The 21,085-nt window shown below is 44.5% G+C and overlaps 1 protein-coding gene across 11 annotated transcripts in view; it reads left to right on the forward strand.

Annotated features, from left to right (window-relative positions):
• Window positions 1-6,836: 6,836 nt before the first annotated feature.
• LMO7 (LIM domain 7) overlaps window positions 6,837-21,085 on the forward strand; it is a 214,280-nt gene continuing 200,031 nt past the window's right edge. For 4 of the 11 annotated variants that reach the window (XM_082602294.1, XM_082602292.1, XM_082602296.1 and 1 more), the window contains exons 1-2: window positions 6,837-7,240; window positions 7,630-7,700. In XM_082602294.1, coding sequence (XP_082458420.1) covers window positions 7,060-7,240; window positions 7,630-7,700 — 252 coding nt within the window. In that variant the 5' untranslated portion in view covers window positions 6,837-7,059. Of the gene's footprint in view, window positions 7,241-7,321; window positions 7,476-7,629; window positions 7,701-21,085 lie in introns of those variants that run through there. The other 7 variants (XM_082602300.1, XM_082602299.1, XM_082602301.1 and 4 more) reach the window with 6 other exon arrangements.

The raw sequence follows: 21,085 nt of genomic DNA on the forward strand, positions 1-21,085 counted from the left end.
ATACTATTTAGAGTACTATAGCTTTGTAATAAAATTTGAAATCAGAAAGTGTGATACCTCCAGTTTTGCTCTTCTTTCTCAAGATTGCTTTGACTATGCGGGGTCTTTTGTGGCTCTGTACACATTTGTCAATTGTTTTTTCTATTGCTTTGGAAAATGCCATTGGAATTTTAATAGGGATTGCACTGAATCTATAGATGACTTTGGGTAATGTGGACATTTTAACAATATTAATTCTTCTAATCCATGAACACTGGATATCTTTTCATTTAGAATTTGTGTCTTCTTTAATTTCTTTCATCAGTCTCTTGTAATTTTCAGTATACAGATCTTTAACCTCCTTGGTTAAATCTATGTCCAAGTACTTTATTGTTTTAAAATAGGATTATTTTCTTTCTTTTTCAGGTAGTTTGTTGTTAGTGTATAGAAATGCAAATAATTTTTGTATGTTGATTTTGTATCCACAACTTTACTGAATTCTTTTATTGGTTATAAGCTTTTTGGTGGATTCTTTAGAATTTTCTCTATACAAGATCTTATCATCTACAAACAGAGAAAATGTCATTATATTTAATATATTTTTTCATCTACCTTCTAGGAGTGATTCTTCCTGTTAATAAATGTGTTTTATAAGCGTGAGAAATATACCGGCCATTCGGATGTTGGCTATCTGAATACACGAGGGTTGACCTTTTTATGAACCATATTCAACCAGAGTATAAAACTCAGTTATTTTATTAGAAGTGTTTCCACTGTACCTGTCTCTTCTTGCAATTCTTTCCAGCCACAAAGTCCCTTCGTTCTTATCATCTTTGCCCCAGGCTTCATCCAGCCCAGTGCTTCCCTGCCCCTTCCTCTTTCGTAACACAGAGTAACTCCTTTCCCCCAATTCACCTAACTCCTCTCTACTCTACCCCACACACTTGTTTAAAAAACCTTGGGCACCTCTACTGAACCAATGAAGCCAGTCTCTCCCTGTAGAGCAGTGGTTCTCAACTGATGGTGATTTGGCCCCCAGGAGACATTTGGCAATGTCTGGAGACATTTTTTTTCTTTTTTTTTTTTTTTTTGCGGTACGCGGGCCTCTCACTGCTGTGGCCTCTCCCGTTGCGGAGCACAAGCTCCGGACGTGCAGGCTCAGCGGCCATGGCTCACGGGCCCAGCCGCTCCGCGGCATGCGGGATCTTCCCAGGCCGGGGCACGAACCCGTGTCCTCTGCATCGGCAGGCGGACTCTCAACCACTGCGCCACCATGCAAGCCCTGGAAACATTTTTGATTGTCACAGCTACAAGGGTGCTACTAGCATCTAGTGGGTGGAGGCCAGGGATGCTGCTAAATATCCTACAATGCACAAGACAATCTCTTATGACAAAGAATTATCCAGCCCAGATTGTCAATAGTATACCTGTTGGGAAATCCTACTGTAAGGAAATTCTTATATTACCTTCAGTAATCATTGGTGTTTTCTACTCTGCTCCTATTAATGTTTTATTACTTCTGTGCATTAAGTTATATATTTTATACCCCTACGCACACCAGTCAATAAGCAATTGTTGAATACCAGATACGTGTCAGGCAGAGTTAGGCACTCCTAAGTTGCTCATAGTTCTATGAGGAAGACAGACAGTATAATACCTCGTGATTGAAGGGGCTATGATTACATAAAGAAAAGGTACCTGGGCTTCCCTGGTGGATCAGTGGTTAAGAATACGCCTGCCAATGCAGGGGACACGGTTCGAGCCCTGATCCGGGAAGATCCCATATGCCGCGGAGAAACTAAGCCTGTGAGCCACAACTACTGAGCCTGTGCTCTAGAGCCCACGAGCCACAACTACTGAGCCCGCATGCCACAACTACTGAAGCCCACGTGCCTAGAGCGTATGCTCCACAACAAGAGAAGCCACCGCAATGAGAAGCCCGCACACCACAATGAAGAGTAGCCCCTGCTCGCTGCAACTAGGGAAAGGCCACGCACAGCAAGGAAGACTCAACACAGCCAATAAATAAATAAATTAATTTTTTTAAAAAAGAAGGGGTACCTAACGTAGCCCAGGATGATCTGCAAAGATATTTTGAAGGGTTCTGAGAAGGAAGAGGCCTGAATTGAGCCTGGAAGAATACGTAGGAGAAAGCCAGGCAAAGAAAGGGAGAGAAGCACGTTTCTCACAAAGGGAAAAATATGGGTTAAGACACATGGTTAGAGAAGAGGGCAGCAGCAAGTCCTGAGGATGTCAATGTGCTGGCAACGATCAGACGGCCCTTAAGCTGGCAACTGGGAGTCCTTGAAGGAGAAGCTAATTGGGTAGAATGATAAGATTTAATTTTAGAAAGGTCATACAATTTCTGAAATCTGGCTGAGAGCTAATGAGGGCCTGAACTAAAGTGGAAATGAGGATGAGTAAGAGGGGCCAAGTGGAGTGATATTGAGGAGACAGAACGGACAGGACTGGGGATGGGGTGGACATGGAGGTAAGAGATGCGGAAGTCCAGCATGACCCCCAAATTTCAGGTGTGGTACCATTTACAAGTCAGGGGAGGCAAGGGGAAGTTTGTGGGATGAGATAGAAAGTCAATTTTGGACGTCTCTTTGTGTCATACAAATGTTTTCGTTTATAAAAGTAGTATACGTGTCTCTTACCAAAAAATTGTAGACGAGAGAGGAGTATGAAATGTCCATTCAACCAGTGTTAAACTTTGGATGGAGTTTCATTTCGTTTTGTTTTGGCTGTGCTGTGTGGCTTGCAGGATCTCAGTTTCCTGACCAGGGACTGAACCCCGGCCACATCAGTGAAAGCCTGCAATCCTAACCACTAGGCCACCAGGGAACTCCCATTTTTTGGGAGGGAGTGGAGTTTTTTCCAATTTGTTCTATGTGGAAAATTATGCATTTTAAAAATACAATCAGTGGGATGAATTGGGAGATTGGGATTGACGTATACACACAAATATATATATAATAGATAACTAATGAGAACCTGCTGTAGAGCACAGGGAACTCCACTTTGCTGTACAGTAGAAAGTAACATAACATTGTAAAACAACTATACCCAATTAAAAAAAATGCTTATGGTTTCCTTTGCTGTGCAAAACACATATATATGGAATTTAAGAAAAAAAAATGTCATGAAGAACCTAGGGGTAAGACAGGAATAAAGACACAGACCTACTAGAGAATGGACTTGAGGATATGGGGAGGGGGAAGGGTAAACTGGGACAAAGCAAGAGAGTGGCGTGGACATATGTACACTACCAAACGTAAAATAGATAGCTAGTGGGAAGCAGCCACATAGCACAGGTGCTTGGTGCTTTGTGACCACCTAGAGGGGTGGGATAGGGAGGGTGGGAGGGAGGGAGATGCAAGAGGGAAGAGATATGGGAACATATGTATATGTATAACTGATTCACTTTGTTATACAGCAGAAACTAACACACCATTGTAAAGCAATTATACTCCAATAAAGATGTAAAAATAAATAAATAAATAAATAAATAAAAATGCAATCACAAATTTGGGTGCTTTATAGATGGTTTTTCCCCCACTTTGTAATATATTTTTAAACATCTCTCTGTGTCATTGAACATCCTTTTACATTTTTATTGACTGCACAATATCTCACTCTATGGAAGAACCGTAATTTACTCCACCATCCCTATCGTTTAGATTGCTTCGAGATTCTCATTTCTAGCAAATCATGTGTAATGCCATCACAGGTTGAGTCCTCCAGAAACTGACAGAAATGCCGCTTGAAACATAAAGTATTTATTAGGGATTGATCCCAGGGAAGTGAAGAGGGAAGGAACAGCAATGGGCCAGGGAGAAGCTCAACTATAACAGGCTGACTGCTTCAACAGACCTCATCTCTACAGAAAGGGCGCATCAGAGTTGTCCTGAATTGGGTGGAAATGACTGGGCTTTTATAACCTCAAGTCATTCAGTCACCAGACAAGGGCTCTCTGGCAGGGGCATGGCCTCAGGTGAGGCTGTACTCTGTGGCCGAGGTAGACTTCCAAAGGGAGGTTTGGCCAGTGCATCTCTGTGTCCACTGCAGATGCTCATTGTGTGCATATATCTTCACTCATATCCTTAGGATAAATTCCCAGAAGTAGGATTGCTGCAGTAGAACGTGGGCATTTTAAAAACTTTTAATATTTATTGCAAAATTATCTTCCAGAAAGATGGGTCACTTTCTCCTACCAACAGTTCAGTTCATCACTAATATATAAGAACATGACAATTGTACTGTTTTATGTATTTAAATATTGAAAGGCACCTCAAATTCTTTTGGAAAATAAATAATATCTGTGATGTTTTGTTTTTGTGAATTTCATTTTTAACTCCTAAGGCAGGTTACCTTTCTCTATAGAGCTGTATAAATCTTTCCAAAAGGATAAAACACTCTAATGACCGATGGTAAGACACAAAGAACTGGATTTGGGTCTTGTGAGTTGCAAATCTGCAACACTAAAGAGAGAGAAATGGCTGGTGCTTGAGCTGACTTGAAACAGAATTTGCAGTACCCTATAGCTCTTTTCCTGTGAGTATTTGAGCAAATAAATGAAATTCCCACTTATTAGGAAAAATCCATATTTGACACACTACTGTTAGAGAGAGACGAACGAGAAATAACCACCATTTATTAAGTGCCTGCTCCATGCCAAGCAATGCCCTTGGCTTTTACATACACCATCACATTTAATTCTCACAAGAACCCTTTGAAGTAGTTATCATCGCCACATTTTTCAGGTGAGGAAATTGAAGTTCACAGAATCTGGTAACTTGGTAACCTTAGTCATACAGGTTCCCAAGCCTGTGCACTTCTTGCCATCCTGGGCTGCTGCCCCCAAAGCTGTAAGTCAAGTGACACAGCAGTAGCTTTAAATGGTATAGTATATATATATATATATATATATATATATATATATATATATATATATATATATATATATATAAAACAACTCTAGTAACAGTAACTCTCATGAAGCTTGCAGAATGTCTGTCTTTCTACTGGGTTGGCAGTCCATAGGATTCACTGTCTAAAATTTAAAAATTTTTGTAACACTTATGATACCCAGCACATTACACATATAATGTGCTCACTAAATATTTAATAGAACAGGTCTTGAATAGCCGGAAAGAAATTTCTTCCTAGTTTCGTTTATCCTTTCATCCTCATTTTGGGTTTGTCCTGATCATGGTGTCGTCAGGAGGCAAAGAGATGATCCAGTCAACGGTTTCCCACTTTAGCAGGAACAACTGTGAGCTCTTCTAAACAGACCCACTGATTACAGACAACGCCAGTGAAAAAAGGGCTGGATGGAAATAAACATAACAAATTCCTCTAGAAGTCACCCCAATCGGGAAGGATGCTGGTGAAATCTTTATTCAGAAGTGTAAATGAGTTTAATCCAGCCTTTAGATCTAACTTCTAGGTAACAGGAAATAGTGAGGGAAGAGAACTATGTTGAAGACACCACAGAGAAGCCATAAGACAAATCTAGAAGTCTGCCTAGTTTCTTTTTAAGAAGATAATGTCATTCTAAAAACGGGGAGGGGGTAGAGTGGGAGAGAAGGAGGAGGCTATTCTAGGCTAAAAAAAAAAGAGGTAACCGAATGCAATGTGTGGTTATTGTTTGAGTTCTGGTCTAAGTCAGCTGTAAAAGACATTTTGGAATCCATTGGAGGAATCTGAATCTGGACTGGGCATATATTAATACCAAGTAATTAAGGTTAGCTTTAGTTAGGTGTGAAAATGGTAATATGGTTATGTAGAAAAGCGTTCTTTCAAGAACGAGATGTAGAGAGGAAATATCTATTTTTTAAAAAATTTATTTTATTTATTTATTTTTGTCTGCGTTGGGTCTTATTTGCCGCGCGCGGGCTTTCTCTAGTTGTGGCGAGCGGGGGCTACTCTTGGTTACGGTGCACAGGCTTCTCATTGTGGTGGCTTCTCTTGTTGCGGAGCACGGGCTCTAGGCGCGCGGGCTTCAGTAGTTGTGGCACACGGGCTTAGTTGCTCCATGGCATGTGGGATCTTCCCGGACCAGGGCTCAAACCCGTGTCCCCTGCATTGGCAGGCGGGCTCCCAACCACTGCGCCACCAGGGAAGCCCTGAAATATCTATCTTTAAGTGGGAAATATGTATATTTTCAGCAGAAAATGTGATGAGGTAAATAAGGCAAAACTAGGTTTTAGCTATCCATTATACTAGTCTCTCTGCTCTTTAACGTCGTTTTGCATCAAAAAGAGGATCAACCAGGAAAAAAAAAAAAAAAAGGGATGGCTTCCTTTACCGGAGTAAGAACCGATCTTTATCTTCTTCCAACAGTGACAACATCAACGTGTGGCCCGGATAGGGCTTCAGGAGCATGAAGCGAGATTCCAGGGAGCCTAGACAGACGAGCAGGTTCCTTTCCGGAGATCTGATTTCTGTGGGAAAAGAACCCGCGTAAGGCAACCCTTGAGCCTCCGACCCTCCAGTCCTGCGCACCTACCCAGGCCCCCTGCGGATGGTGAATAACCCGCCACCTTACTGCTCCCTAAGTGTTCCCAGACCACGCAGGGTGGCGGGTGTGACGCTCAGGGTGAGGGCGCGAGAATGCTGGGTTTCCCTCCTCTCCGACCCTTCGCGGAGGGATGGGGCCTGGGTGGCAGGTATCTTCCGCCTCACCCACCTGGAAGCGAAGCGGAGAGGGGCTGGCCCAGGCTGGGGCAAATGGGCCGCACCTGCCAAGGCCACTACCCTCACCTGCCGCCAGGAGAGCTCTGGCCGCGGCAGGGGGCGGAGACCCGGGAGTGCGGACGTCCTCACCTGGCGGCGGGGCGGGCGCGCAGCGGACTCCGCCGGAGAGGGAGCGGCGCGCTGCGAAGTCGGGCCGCAGGTGAGGGCGGCGGGCCGGGCCGCGCTCCACCGCGGGGGACGTTTCTTGGCTGGGAGAGGTGCCATTGTGAGCAGCTATTCCTGGTATGTCAGGCGGGCCGGGCGGCCGCGAGCCCTGAGGGCGCCGCTTCCCGGGGCCCCGGCAGAGGGAAGGCGGCCAGGCGGCCGGAGGCGGGAAGGATGCGGACAGGATGCGGGCGCCGGGGCACATCTCCTCCGGGCGGGGCCGCGGTCCGGCGGGCGGCGCGGGAGCGGGTGCGTGGCCCGGGCCACGGCCTCCTGGCGGACGGTGGCATCCCCTGCGCCAGACTGTCCGACCACAAAGGCCGCTGCGGCCGGGAGCCCCCGAGCGCGGCTGGGGGTAGGGTGGGGAGGACGGAAGCGGCGGCTGGGCGGCCGGGGGTGGGCGGCGGGGGTGCGCGGGGCGGGGCATTCCGGGAGGGCGGCGGCCGCGCAGCCAGTTTTGAAGTCCAAACAGTCCTCGGGGCCGGTGCCGCGCGCCGCCTCTGGTAGCCCTCTCCGCCTCCCGCGCTCTGCCTGGGTCTCCGCGGCGTTTTCAGGAGTTTAGAGAAAGCCCCGGCTTCAAGTTCTCGTGGGTTCGAAACTTTACCAAACTGCAGGGCGCAACAAAGGGTCAGAGAGCCCGGGCGTCTTGCAGCCGGAGAGAGGCCGGAGCAGCGGGCCGGACGCGCGCGGCACTCCCGCCTTTCCGCGCACCCACTATGTCTCTCTCTCCCCCTCTCCCCCTAGTTCTGGAAGTGATGGAGGAGGCGGAGGCCGACTGCGCCCTCGCGTTCGCCGAGGCCCAGAGATGGGTGGAGGTGAGTGCCTTTACTCCTCTTCTCTCCGCACGAGTTGGCGGCCTCGCGGCCGCTCCCGCCACTCTGCTTTCAGCCGCCTCCCGGACCTTAGGTGTCGCAGCGCCTCAGGCTGGTTCGCTCAGCAGTTTGGGGGACTTGAAAGTTCTGCGCCTCCTAGGATTTAACGTCCAGCGAAGCTTAGCGCTGCCCCCTTCCCCGACGGTCTCGCTGGCTTCCCCGGAGCTCCTCTGCCAGGACAGAGTCGAGAGCTTGGCCCCGCGGGTTTGGGGACCGCGCATCTCTGTGGACCAACCCACGTCCGCGCCAGGACGCCTGGGATGTCCCTGCTGGGCAGAGACGGCCCAGGGTCCTCGGGAGCGTTTCTTTGGGGGTGGCTAGAAGTGGAAATGCCTGAAACATACCTGCTTGGGCAGCGTATTGTGTGTTTTGTGGGAGGGCAGATGGAGGAGGTTATAGACACCTGTGGCGCACCTGGAGAGATGCTTTCTCCGAGGCAGCTTCCGGAGCCCAGGGTGTGTGAGTCAAGGCGCGTACGTTTTCCAAAGTCGGCATCGATAAGACTAAGACATCCTGAAATCACTCACTCAAGGGTTGTTAGTTTCCCAGCTGTGCCTCAGGGAGGAGATCTTCCGTTCCCCTCTTTGCCGTTAAAAAGGAGATGGTCTCTTGGAAGTTCCTTGATCAACGCATTCGTGTTACGTTTGTCTGTAGAAAGTTAACACCAGGACTTCTAGCCGTTTTATTATTGGATGAAAAAGATGACTTTTATAATGATGCTAAAGAAGTCTTCCGAGCAGATGTGAATCAGGAACCAAAAGTATTGCCTTTACCAGCCTTGCAGTCATTTAAGGGTTATTGATGCCACGTGCTGGCCTACTCAACGTATTTAAAAATTCAAATTAGGATTAAAGGTTATTCCATGGAAAAACAATACATTCAAGAATCCCAAAGCAAACAGTACTTTAAAACAATTCATTTCTCCTTAAAGAAGTAAATTATGTATGTGGAAAAAAAGATAAACTTTACATGTTATGTTTTTCACGCTAAAGGAAAGTGAATGTATCATTACCCACTAGAGAGTGGCGGGAGATGGAGATGGGGGGTGTCTAAGAAATTAGCTTTGCCGTCTTTTTGTACTGAAACTTGAGCTGGTTTGAAGGTGACTTAGAACGGGGTGAGGGGGTGAGGGGAGGGCGTGGGGAGGTTGGGAGAAGAATAAACACTGTATTCTGAATTGAAATGAGGGTGGAAAAATTCCAGCAATGTAGTTAAGAGACATAACTTCCCCCATTCATAAACCTTGAAAAGTCAAGGCTTCCAAAGGTACTTTTCCATTAGCAGTATGTGTACTGCACAATTTTAGAAATCAAACTTGCCCTTCTGTGTTTGAATGTTGAGATGGAGAGAGGGAGAAGGGAAGAAATATGGGGATACTTTTTTGGCCATACAGGGCTCCTGTGTGGGGTTTGTATCTGCAAGTTCTGTATTTGCTTCAGGGAATCTGTGAATATGGATGATTTCACATCCTTTCCTTTTTCAGTATACAGATTTTTGAAATCTAAACATTTTTGTGTGTGTGTGTGTGATAGCTTGCTTATAATTGGAGACTTCTGTGAGAAATTTGTATCTAATAAACTCTGGGGAGGTGCGTTGTGATAAAACACACCTGTGTGCACGGTAAATGTGCTCATCTTCCCACCACCGTCCCACTCCACCTAAAAGTGTTTGTCAGCAATGATTTGGCAACTCTGTAAAGTGCTTTGTTCATCATTAGCAGAAAGCCAAATCTTCCTAAAGGCTTTGCCACATCATTTTCATATGGTGAACTCTTATGAAATTAAAATTAAGTGACTGTTTTCCCCTAGTGCCACAGGGAGCGAGGCAGTACGTTCACTGAAGATACGTGAATAATTTACATCTTCACATATACTCTTGGGATACTCGGGACGCTGAAGTGACAGCGCTGTGTTCACTGTTAGGTTTATGTTATTTCTCCAGTTAGTGTCCAAGTTTATCTGTCTCCTTAGCTTTGCCTTTATAACCAGAGCACATATTTTAAAATATTGCTCTTGCCAAAAGAAGCAGAGTGAATGAGTGTCTCATTCCACAACCACTTAACCCTGAGAACCCCTAATTTGAGGATAAAATATTGATTCCAAAGTGTATTTATAAACTATTTTGGAAAGCAAGGAAGATTATAGTGTAAATCTTTCTCCTGCTTACTAATAGTCTTGCTCCATTTTTCCATTTTTATCATAATTTCTTCTACATACATTGAAGCATAAGTGGTTCATTCATATATATATATATTTTTTATATATACACAGTACACATATATAAACATATATGTATTATATTATGTGAATTATATCATTCATATATATGTATTTATATATATACATATAACACAAATAAATACATTAATATATACTGTAACATACATATTATATGTACTGTATGTAATATGCATAGAATATAATCTGCTACCTTTATTCTCAGCTGCAGCTTTGACCAACCCAAGGTCAGAAAACTCCGATAACCTTGTAAATCTTTGAAAGATGACCAGAGTCCATGGCAGTATGTCTTTGCCATTTCCATTCTCCATCAGCGATTTTAAATAACTAATGTGTTATTCCCACAACCAAAGTTAAAGTCTTACATTTGTTTTGTTATTGGGGAGGAGGAGAAAGGGTAAGGTGAGGGCCAGTGCTTGCTATTCTGCCAATTATTGTCATTTCATGACTCTTTTTGTTTATTTCAAATTGTTTCTTCGCTATTTAAAAGTGTACATGTACTTCTGGTTAGTTTCATATTTGAAATCAAAACAAATGTAGGAACATAACCTTTTAAGGTAATCCAACATCATGATTTTGGATTATTATCTGGTTGGAAATGTGCTTTGGAATATTAATAATGTATTGAGCTAGTTTATGATTAAACACGGGTTGAAAGCCAAATAGTGTAATGGTTTGAAGGCAGAGGGGAAGCTTGATTCTAGCGAGGTCATGGAGTGGGAGAGGAAGTGGTAGAAAATGCAGCCTGGACCCTCTAATTTTAGTCCTCTTCTCCAGCACCTTTTAATTTTCTGTACCTAATAGTTGCCTCTGTCCCTCTGTTTACGGAGCATTTAAAAACCTGTGATAAACAGACAAGATACCAATGAAATTGAAAACTGAGTATAGTGCTCATTGCATTGGTTGGTCACCCATTCCAGTCTGTGACTTAATGTTCCTACCTAGGTTGAGGTTTAAACACAGTAGTAATTTTTATGGCTGGAGCGGATCAGGCTAACTTAATTCAACACCTTCCTGCTCACCTGCCCGTCTTGTTATCTCTGTGTTCGAAGTTTTCAGTATCACTGTCACCCTGTAGAAGGACCAACGGGATGCCAACTTGAGCTCATTGCCATGCCTGGCACCAGAATATGAATCCTTCCCCAGTTACTTCTAACCGGTCTGTTTCTCCACCTGCCCCATTTTTGTCCTTTGGGAGTTGTGTGCTGGTCATCACTTTTGTTTGCCTTTAGTGCTAAATTTTTAAAGAATCGCACTCTGTGGGTCCCCCATTGATATTTACAGAATTCACCTAAGCGGTTTCCCTCTTTCTCTGTAAACGGCATCCCTTCTATTGGTAGTTTCCAACCTGTGTTCTGGTGTGAAAGGGTTTGCTGGGTGCACTTGAATCCTCAGTGCATACCAGTGTTGTCTGTAGACTAAATGAAGGTCTCATGATTTGTACTGTTGCTTTTCAAATGGATGTAGAGTGACGTAAACATGCATTTGAAAATGTTACTGAATTCATAGAAGCATTTCTGGTAATTATATATAATTTCAATGAACAGATATTAAGCTTGAAAAGACTCTGATGGTAAAACTTTGTTTAAAATTTTAAATGTTAGAAAGCAATTCTTACACTAGCTGTTGCAATTAAAATTAGTTTTTCAGAATATAAACCTGATTTTGTTTTTTGTTTTTCTGAGGAGCCATGAAAAGATTTTAAAAGTCCACATTTACATTAAGCTGTGATGTGTAGCATTCACAGCCCTTTACAATCTGGTCTCCGTCTGAATATCTATCTTTATTTTTTGCTCATTTTCTCCATTACTATTTGCATAGTTGCCAGATAGCATAGACATTAAAAGCACAGATTTGTACAGATATCCCCAGAACTTATTTATCTTATAACTAGAAGTTTGTACCTTTTGACCACCTTCATCCAATTCATGATGACTGCCATTAACACTGCTGTACAGTATATTTGAAAGTTACTAAGAGACTAAATCTTAAAAGCTCTCATCACAAGGGAAGAAGTTTTTTGTAACTATATGAGGAGATGGATATTGACTGAGCTTACTGTGGTAATCGTCTCACAATATATGTCAGATTGTTAGGCGGTACACCGTTAAGTCATACCAAGCTGTGTGCCAGTTAAATCTCAATAAAGCTGAAAACAAACCCCAAACACCATTTTGGAATCAAATCATTGTTCAGGTCCTGGCTCAGCTTCTTAAATGCTGCAGGCCTCAGTCAGTGTTCTTCCTTGAGCCTCCAGTGGTGCTTACGCCAGTTGAATGAGATGCTGACCGTAAAGGAATTAGTGCTCCGTAATCCTTGCTTGTGTTTCCCCGCCCCACACAGCGGGCTGTTTTCTCACCTCCAGGCTGTTGTGTGTGGAATGCCTGTTACTCCTTGTTTACCTGGTATGTGTTGCCCCTCTGCATTCTTCCATGCTTGGGCTCTACAGTCAAGCTTTATGTGAAGCCTTTTCTCGGCCACCAAGCCTCCCCCCCACCCATTCCTTCCTTATCACTATGGCTGGTATGGATTTTTCTTTTTTGCTCTCTGTGGTGTAATTACAAACGTTCTCCTGTATTACACTTAGACTAGGCGCTAACTGAGGGCAGGAACAATAGCTTGTCTTTTGCTTGAGGATTTGGCACAGTACCAGGTGAACACTTGTTGAGTGAATGTACAGTCCTAAGGCTGGAGCTTGAGCAAAACCTAAGGACCAGGACTCTTTCCTTCTCCCAGTGGAAATGTGCATCAGTGTCCAAAGCTGAGCTTGTTGCTTTGGCAGTTGGTTGGGACCAGCTACAAGATCCGCCCTCATCTGGGTGCCAGTGTGTACTTACCTGTTTACTCAGTATTTCCTCTCCTGCCCCAACCCTGTTCCTCAGTGAGGTCGCTCTACTTCTGCCTTTTAGTTACTGGTTTTCCTCGTGGGGACTTAAATTCAGTCGTTCTGTTATCCAGAAAATGCCTATGAAGTGCCTACTCTGTACCAGGCACTTGCTGGGCTTACTGATTCAACTGCCAATTCTTTAGTATCTCCCTAGGACCTCCAGACAGAGTGCACCCCATGGGGAGCAGACCTGCACACAGACCCTGCAGCGCCATCAGATAATTGCTGTGATGGAATTTTGCCCCGTGTGTAGTGATGGCATTTGGGAGGCAGCCTGAGCTCACAGAGGAGGCAGCACTTGAGTCGAGGCTGGAATGGGGCTGACACCTTTGCCCCTTGAGCTAGAGCATTGTGACCTTGTAATTTGTTGAGAGATCTTGAGGTTGCATACAGCACAACTTTCAGGAGTTGCTTGGAGTCGTTTATTTATTTTTGGCTGCGTTGGATCCTCGTTGCTGCGTGTGGGCTTTCTCTAGTTGCGGCAAGCAGGGGCTACTCTTCGTTGTGGTGTGCAGGCTTCTCACTGCGGTGGCTTCTCTTGTTGTGGAGCACGGGCTCTAGGTGCGCAGGCTCAGAAGTTGTGGCTCGCGGGCTCTGGAGCGCAGGCTCAGTAGTTGTGGTGCACGGGCTTCGTTGCTCCGTGGCGTGTGGGATCTTCCCAGACCAGGACTCGAACTCGTGTCCCCTGCACTGGCAGGCAGATTCTTAACCACTGTGCCACCAGGGAAGCCCCAGAGTAGTTTATTTTTGTTCAGGTAATCTTTGCATGCAGTGAAATGCATAGATTTTAAGTGTAGAGTTGCAGGCTATACCTTTTTGTCAAATGTATAGGCCCAGGTACCCAGCACCCCAATCACGTTATTGAATATTTTTACCACTCAAGAACGTTTCCTTCCAGAAGGGCACATCAGTCTTTCCCTCTCCACTCTTCAGATTTCTAGCATCATAGATTTCTCAGGGCAGTTGTGAGCAGCCAAGGAGTGTCTTGATGTCAGTTTGTTTCCTTTTTCTTTAGGCAGCATCTTACTATTTCTTAAACACATCCTCTTTATTGAGCAAATAAGAAAGGATCCCAGGACAGGAGGGGTGGCGAGAGATGAGGGCGTTAACAGAATTCTCTTGGGAAGGAACTGGTTCACACAGAGAGGAACCAGGGCAGAGATGCTGTTAGAACAGCTTGATTCCAGGAAGGGTAAACAGACATGACAAGGTACTTCCTGAGGAAGTGGGAGGATTCTAGCAGTGTCAGTCATTCTGGATCCTTCCAGTGTACTGGTACACTGAAAGCTAGAAGCGGACCTCTTCTTTTCTTTCTTTTTGTTTTTTTTTTTTTTTTGCGGTACGCGGGCCTCTCACTGTTGTGGCCTCTCCCGTTGCGGAGCACAGGCTCCGGACGCGCAGGCTCAGCGGCCATGGCTCACGGGCCCAGCCGCTCCACGGCATGTGGGATCTTCCCGGACCGGGGCACGAACCCATGTCCCCTGCATTGGCAGGCGGACTCTCAACCACTGCGACACCAGGGAAGCCCTGGATCTCTTCTTAAAGTGGGGGAAAATACTAGGAACTGGTCCCTTTAATAAACCAGAGTGTTCTTGAACCGGCTAGAGAAATGAACTCCCTGGGCCAAAGGAAATGAATGATTTTTTGATTCTTGATGCACATCGTCAAGTCACTCTGTGAAAGCTTTGTGCTAATTTGCAGCCATGAGCAGAGGCTGGGGGCCCCAGCTTCTCATTATTCTGGCCAGAATTAGAAATTGTCATTTGCATTTTCCCTCTAAATAAATAGACGAAAGATATACATTCTACTTTTTCTTAGGTCACTAATGAAGTTAAACATTTGTCTAACCGATGACTCATTGGGTTTTCTCCAGTAAGGAAGGGTGAAGCTGAAACAGGGAGGGTTCTACCTCCTCTAAATGAGGTCACAAAAGGCTCAGAGGGCCTCTGGCCTGGTGAGGTAAGTCTCTAAGGTCATAGGCCAGGGTAGGGCCATTGAAGAAGTGTCCCCTGAGTTGTGTCACTTTGCTTTTGGGTTGTTTGGAGATAGGCCCGTTGAGTTCTGAGCACAATTATGAGATAAAGAATGGAACAATTGGCTGTTTTTTTTTTTTTTTTTTTTTTTTTTTTTCCTCACTGCTGTGGCCTCTCCCGCTGCGGAGCACAGTCTCCGGACGCGCAGGCTCAGCGGCCACGGCTCACGGGCCCAGCCTGCTCTGCGGCATGTGGGATCTTCCCGGACCGGGGCGCGAACCCATGTCCCCCGCATCGGCAGGCGGACTCTCAACCACTGCGCCACCAGGGAAGCCCCAAATGGCTGTTTGAAGGAATTCTTAAAGCTTCTCCGAGGCTGAGAGAGGAGTAATTTCCCCGGTGTGTGGAAGGAAGTGTGCGATTCGTTCAACCCATTGGGCTCTTGGCCTTCTGTGCGGTGCTCCAGGGCACTCTGTCTCTGGACGCCCAGAGGGCTTTGGGTGGTCAGGGATTTCTACTGAGACTAACTGGCTCCTTTTATCTCCTCCTTCCTTTCAAAATTACTTCTCACCATAACAGCATTTGAGTTTTAGAAAAGCACTAGTTTTGACAACGTTAGTTAAGAAAAACCAAGCAACATCAGCACATTTATCTGATTCTTTTAGTTCAGAGAAATAGATTGTAGGTGAACTCTTTCATTTATTACATCTGTTATCTGCAGATTGAATTGTCCATATTATTCCTGTGCTCTACAGTCCCTGACAGACAGTTCTCAGGTTCTTGTTGAACAAATGAAAGTTTTGTGTCCAGTCAAAAAGTTGGCTGATTTAATTGATGTCTGTAGATCTCCTTAAATCTGTTAACTGTCAAAAATTTATCTGGGGCTTCTCTGGTGGCGCAGTGGTTGGGAGTCCACCTGCCGATGCAGGGGACATGGGTTCGTGCCCCGGTCCGGGAGGATCCCACGTGCCGCGGAGCGGCTGGGCCCGTGAGCCATGGCCGCTGAGCCTGCGCGTCCGGGGCCTGTGCTCCGCAGCGGGAGAGGCCACAGCAGTGAGAGGCCCACGTACCACATAAAAAAAAATTTAAAAAATGTATGTGAGCCCGAGGAAATGATAAACTATGTGTTGTACCCGTGTTTACTCTTTCCAAAGGTAATTGTCGGGTATGTTTCTTTAAAAACACTTTTGATGTACTCAGAGCTCTTAATAAGGATGATACCTGTCATATATGCACAGCTTTGAAAACAGGTTTAGTGCACTCACTCTGCCACTTACAGATGAATCGCCACACGGCCCCATAAACAGCCTTTTCAAAGACTGTAAAATCCTCCCTGATAGGCTTCTCAAAGCGTGGTTCTAATTCCCGGGTACAGGATGCTCAGTTTGGTGCTTACGTGTGTTTAGATGACAGTGCGCAGCCTTAGACATCACATCTGTCTTTAAGTACCTGGGGGATTGTCTTAAGGAGAGCGGATAGGAAAGTCTTCCGTGGGCTTAGAGGGTAGAACTGGTAATAACTGATTGAGCACAGTGAGACCTTTGACTCAAGTATTTTAAAGACCCTTCTATAAATAAAGAGCTGTCCTACACCAGAATGGACTGACTTGAATGGTGGGTTACCTCCTAGTGAAGGTTTTCCAAGAGTAGGTAAGTAACTGACAATTAAAGCAACTAGTATTTATTTTTTTTAACTATGTGGAAGACATGTGGCTAGAGCATCATACTCACATGCTCTTATAATGAAGGACTATTATTACCCAAATATGTGTGTGTGTGTGTGTGTGTGTGTGTTTCCAGATGAGGAAAAAGAAGGGTGAGAGGTAAAATAATTTGCTCAAGGAAACACTAGAACTAGTAAGTGGTGGTTGGGGATTTGAACCCAAACAATCTGACTCTTAATCAGTATATGCTGTTGTTCAAGAGGGACACCGGTCGGTAAGTCGTGGTGAAGGATTTATAAGTCAGGAAGAGAATAGGCTGTCAGTCTTCATTCCAGCTAAAGCTGTAAGATTAGCTGCTTTCTGTTTATGACAAGTCCTGCACACACAACAGGTTCTGTCTTGTGATGTTAGTGCCTGGAAAGCTCATGATCAAATATTATGTAAGCTACAGCATTGCTAACAGACACTCTTGAGTAATTGCAGACTTTAGGTTTGTACGTTCTGGTGTATCTAAGTGCTCCATAAATCCTTGAAAGGGTTACAGAAGGGAAACATGGTTATGTGATGACACTGAGTTATACTTTGTACTGCAGTAGGAGATAAATTTTATCTAACTAGTTTCTTCTCTAAACAATGTATAAAATTCCCAATTTTTTCTCTTATACTACCTGATTTTAAGTGGTACATGGTATATCAAAATTGTACAGTCTGTTACTGTATAGTGCTTTGAAATATATTTCATATTTTTGATGAGGATACTTTCTAGTTAGTGTTTTAGACTTGTAAGGACTGAAGCCAAGATCATGATCAAAGATTTTGCATTCTTGACTAGATTTAAATTTGACCTAGGTGTCTGAGCTGGGAAGGAAATACCTGATTTATTTTATTATATCACCATTTCATAATATTCAAAGGAAGGGTGGTTGTTACCAACCTTGTTACAAACTTTGATTCTGGAATGCTTTCTCATTAGAGTTTGAGGTCTCTCATTCTACCTGAGGAAGGAGAAAATAAACAAGCATTTTACCTTTACTTCTTGAGTGGTGTCCAGTCAATTTGGAATTTTACCCTATTGCCTGAAAAAATATCGTCCATATATCAGTAGCGTCAGACATAGTTGGCCACACCTTCCTTCTTGAAACATTTTCTTCAATTGCCCTCTGGGGTTTTCCTCCCATTTAACTTGGTATTTCTGATTTTCCTTTGCTGAATCCTAATTATTTGGGTAAATATTAGAGTGCTCTGGGGTTCATTCATCTTTCCATATTGTCTCTTCTTTGTCTCCAACCTCTCCCTTGCGGGTGTTATGAGATCCATAGCTTTGTACACCTTCTGTGTGCTGATAGCTTCCACATTTATATTCCTGACCCTGACATTGTCTCTAACACCCCCCTCATATATGTATGTGTATACACACACACACAGTCTCAAGATTTCCAACTGTAGGTCAAATAGGCACATCACACCTTGTTCAAAACAAAATTCTTAGTTCCTCTCCCTCCCTACCACCCACCTACTCATCCCCTCAATGTTTCCCATTTTAGTAAATGGCACCACCGTCCACCCACTTGCTCAGGTTCCCAACTTCGAAGTCACTGTTGCCTCCTATTTTTATCACACCCCACATCCAGTCTGTCAAGATATCCAAGTGGCTATATCTCCGGATACACCCAGAATCTGACCACCACTTACCGTGTCCATCATCGCCTCCCTGCTTCCAAAGTAACAGCCAGGTTCCTCTTAAAAAAAGTGAACCAGAGATTGTACATTCACCTCTTGCCCTCTCTTCCCTCCACAATGGCTACCATTACATTGAGAATAAAATCTGAGTTTTTAACCCGTGGTCTCCAGGTCCCCCCACATGACCTATTCCCTGTTTGCCTATCTCCTCTCTGCTCCCACTCTCCATCTTGCTTGCCATGCTCCAGTCATCCTGGCTTCCTGCTATTCCTTACATGTGCAAAGAAGGTTTTTATTTTAGGGCATTTGCATTGCTGTTCCTTCTGCATGAAAGCATTTCCTTCCCCTATTCAGATCTCAGCTTAAATGATACCTCCTCCTCCCTGTCTCCCTTTCTTTTTTATTTTTTTTATTTTTTTCGGTACGCGGGCCTCTCACTGTTGTGGCCTCTCCCGTTGCGGAGCACAGGCTCCGGACGCGCAGGCTCAGCGGCCATGGCTCACGGGCCCAGCCGCTCCGCGGCATGTGGGATCTTCCCGGACCGGGGCACGAACCCATGTCCCCTGCATCGGCAGGTGGACTCTCAACCACTGTGCCACCAGGGAAGCCCCCTGTCTCCCTTTCTATAAAATATCAGCCTTGTGACCCCATACTCTTATATTTCATAGCACTTATCATCACTTGCTGTTGTATGATATATTTTTTGGTTTGGCTGTTACTCCCACAAGAATATGAGTGTTTTGATTTGTTTTCAAGCCTTGAATAGTGCCAGGTATTTAGTAGGCACTCAATAAATGGATAAATAAATGGATGAATGAACAAATGTCTTTTAATTCTTTACAGGTGATGTCTTTCTCACTCTGATATGACTGACTTTCAGGCTGTGCTTCCCTCAATAAGACAAGTTGGTTTTGTTATATTAGGGTTTTGTTGGTTTTGTTTTTCTTGTTCAAGTTCAGTTCTGGATTGAGCAAGTTCAAAGCATGTTTTTAAAAAACAAGTTTAAACCATGTAAAATTGACTTTGCTCAACCAATTGTAAAGATGCCCAAAGGTAAGCAAGTATCATAAGGTAAGAAACATCCTAGAAAATTTGAAGATGAGCCTCCTTAGCTGAATATCCTGCACTGGGGACAATGCATCGTCATGAAACTCTGGGTTTTAGTCATGAAAAAGATCTTACAACTCCCTGACTGGTGTCCTCCAGCTTGAGCGTGGACCATCCCCAGGAGCTAACTGGAGACAGACCAGAAGAAAATAGCTTTACCTTGTTCAAAAACAAAAGAAAATAATTACAAATTTGAGAACAAAAACACTTCTTTCTGTCCCATCTCAGACATCTGAGTCTACTTCACGCTTTCCCAGTGCTGCACTTTACACCAGTTTTTCCAGGAATCATTCTGAGATGGCACATAAAGCCGAGAAGCGCAGGTTTCCAAAAGAGCTTCATTCAGAAATGAGGGGAAAAGGGAAGCTGAAACTTCTTGTCTGTTTTTATGCAAGCCGACTTTCTCTTAATGTGCTTTAAAAAAATTATTCCTCCTAGCTGTCCTATGGATTAAGTGATAGTGCTCTTTTCATAAATAGAATTTTTTATTCTGTAAGTTTCAGGTGGACAGCATTATAGTTCGACATCTGTATACACTGCGAAGTGATCATCAGCACAAGTCTAGTTACCATCTGTTAAATATAATTTCTTTACAGATGGGGGAAGAGTGGCTCAGAGAAGTAGAGTTTCTTTCCCAGCACTGCTGATACTGTGAGAACAAGTGTTTGAAGTTATATTTTTCTCTCAGAAGAACTCAAGCTCTCAACCATTTCATTCACCTTCCTCTGTTTCTCTTCCTCTTTTATGACTGTACCTGCTGTTTTGGCACGTACACACTCTGTTGTATTGTTCCATATGTCTGCCTCTGTCTCTCTTTTTTTCTTATTTCACAATTAAAAAGCCTAAGAAAGTGCTCAGACTTAATATAAATGTGATGTAAATTCACACTAAGATGTAAGTAGATACTGTTGAATAATTTCCTGCCGTTGGGATGAGACGGGCCTAGAGACAGCATGTGTGTGTGCGTGTGTGTGTATTGAGGAAGGGGAGGGTTGGGCCCTGGCTTTGGTGGTTCTTCCTGGGGCTCGTCCTGGCAGGGAAGAGACAGTCCCAGGGCAGCATGGGGATAAGTGTGAACGTGTTGGAGAGCATATCTCTGGGGAGATGGGAGAAGCATTTGGAAGCTCTTCGAGAAGGTCCTTCTGGAGCTGGACCAGAAAGACGATGGAACACAGTGTGCAGGGCAGTTGAGTTGGGTAGCGGTGGTGCTGGCATGAGCAAGGGCCTCTTGGATTGTTCTGTTGGCAGGACAGAGAAGCTCATAGTCTACTTAGTGCGGAAGGTGCTTATTTGAAGGTAGTGAGAATTTCAAGCCCAAATTGTGGATAAAGAAGTTACTTTTTTTTTTTTTCCTGTGAATGTCATGTCAGGTGAATGTTGGAACCCATGGGACAGAATGGGACAGTGGAGGGGAAAGACCATATCACCTAGAAGATCAAGGTGCTTGCCTTGGGAGTCAGTGTCTTCTGTTAAGAGGAAAGAGAGGTTGTGGTCCGAACGCAAGGCAGAAAACTAGGAGGGTGTTAGGGACTCTAAGGGAAATGTTGGTTCCGTGAAACGTAGAAAGGAAGAGGATTGTCAGCAGCGTTCAGGACTAAAAGAAGTGATCAAGGGAAAAGAAAATGGAAAAAGCCCATTGAATTTGGCAAGAGATGTCTCTCACTTGTTGAAAATAGAGCTTTGGCTTGTTAATGAGAGAGCCAAATGAAGCCTCAGGAAATCCTTCTGGGAAGCCTCAATATAGGCGTGCGAGTGCTCTGAGAGAAGAGGTAGGGAGAGCT

The sequence above is a fragment of the Mesoplodon mirus genome (assembly GCF_964341445.2).
Source record: "Mesoplodon mirus genome assembly, chromosome: 17".
In the NCBI taxonomy this organism is placed as follows: domain Eukaryota; kingdom Metazoa; phylum Chordata; class Mammalia; order Artiodactyla; family Ziphiidae; genus Mesoplodon; species Mesoplodon mirus.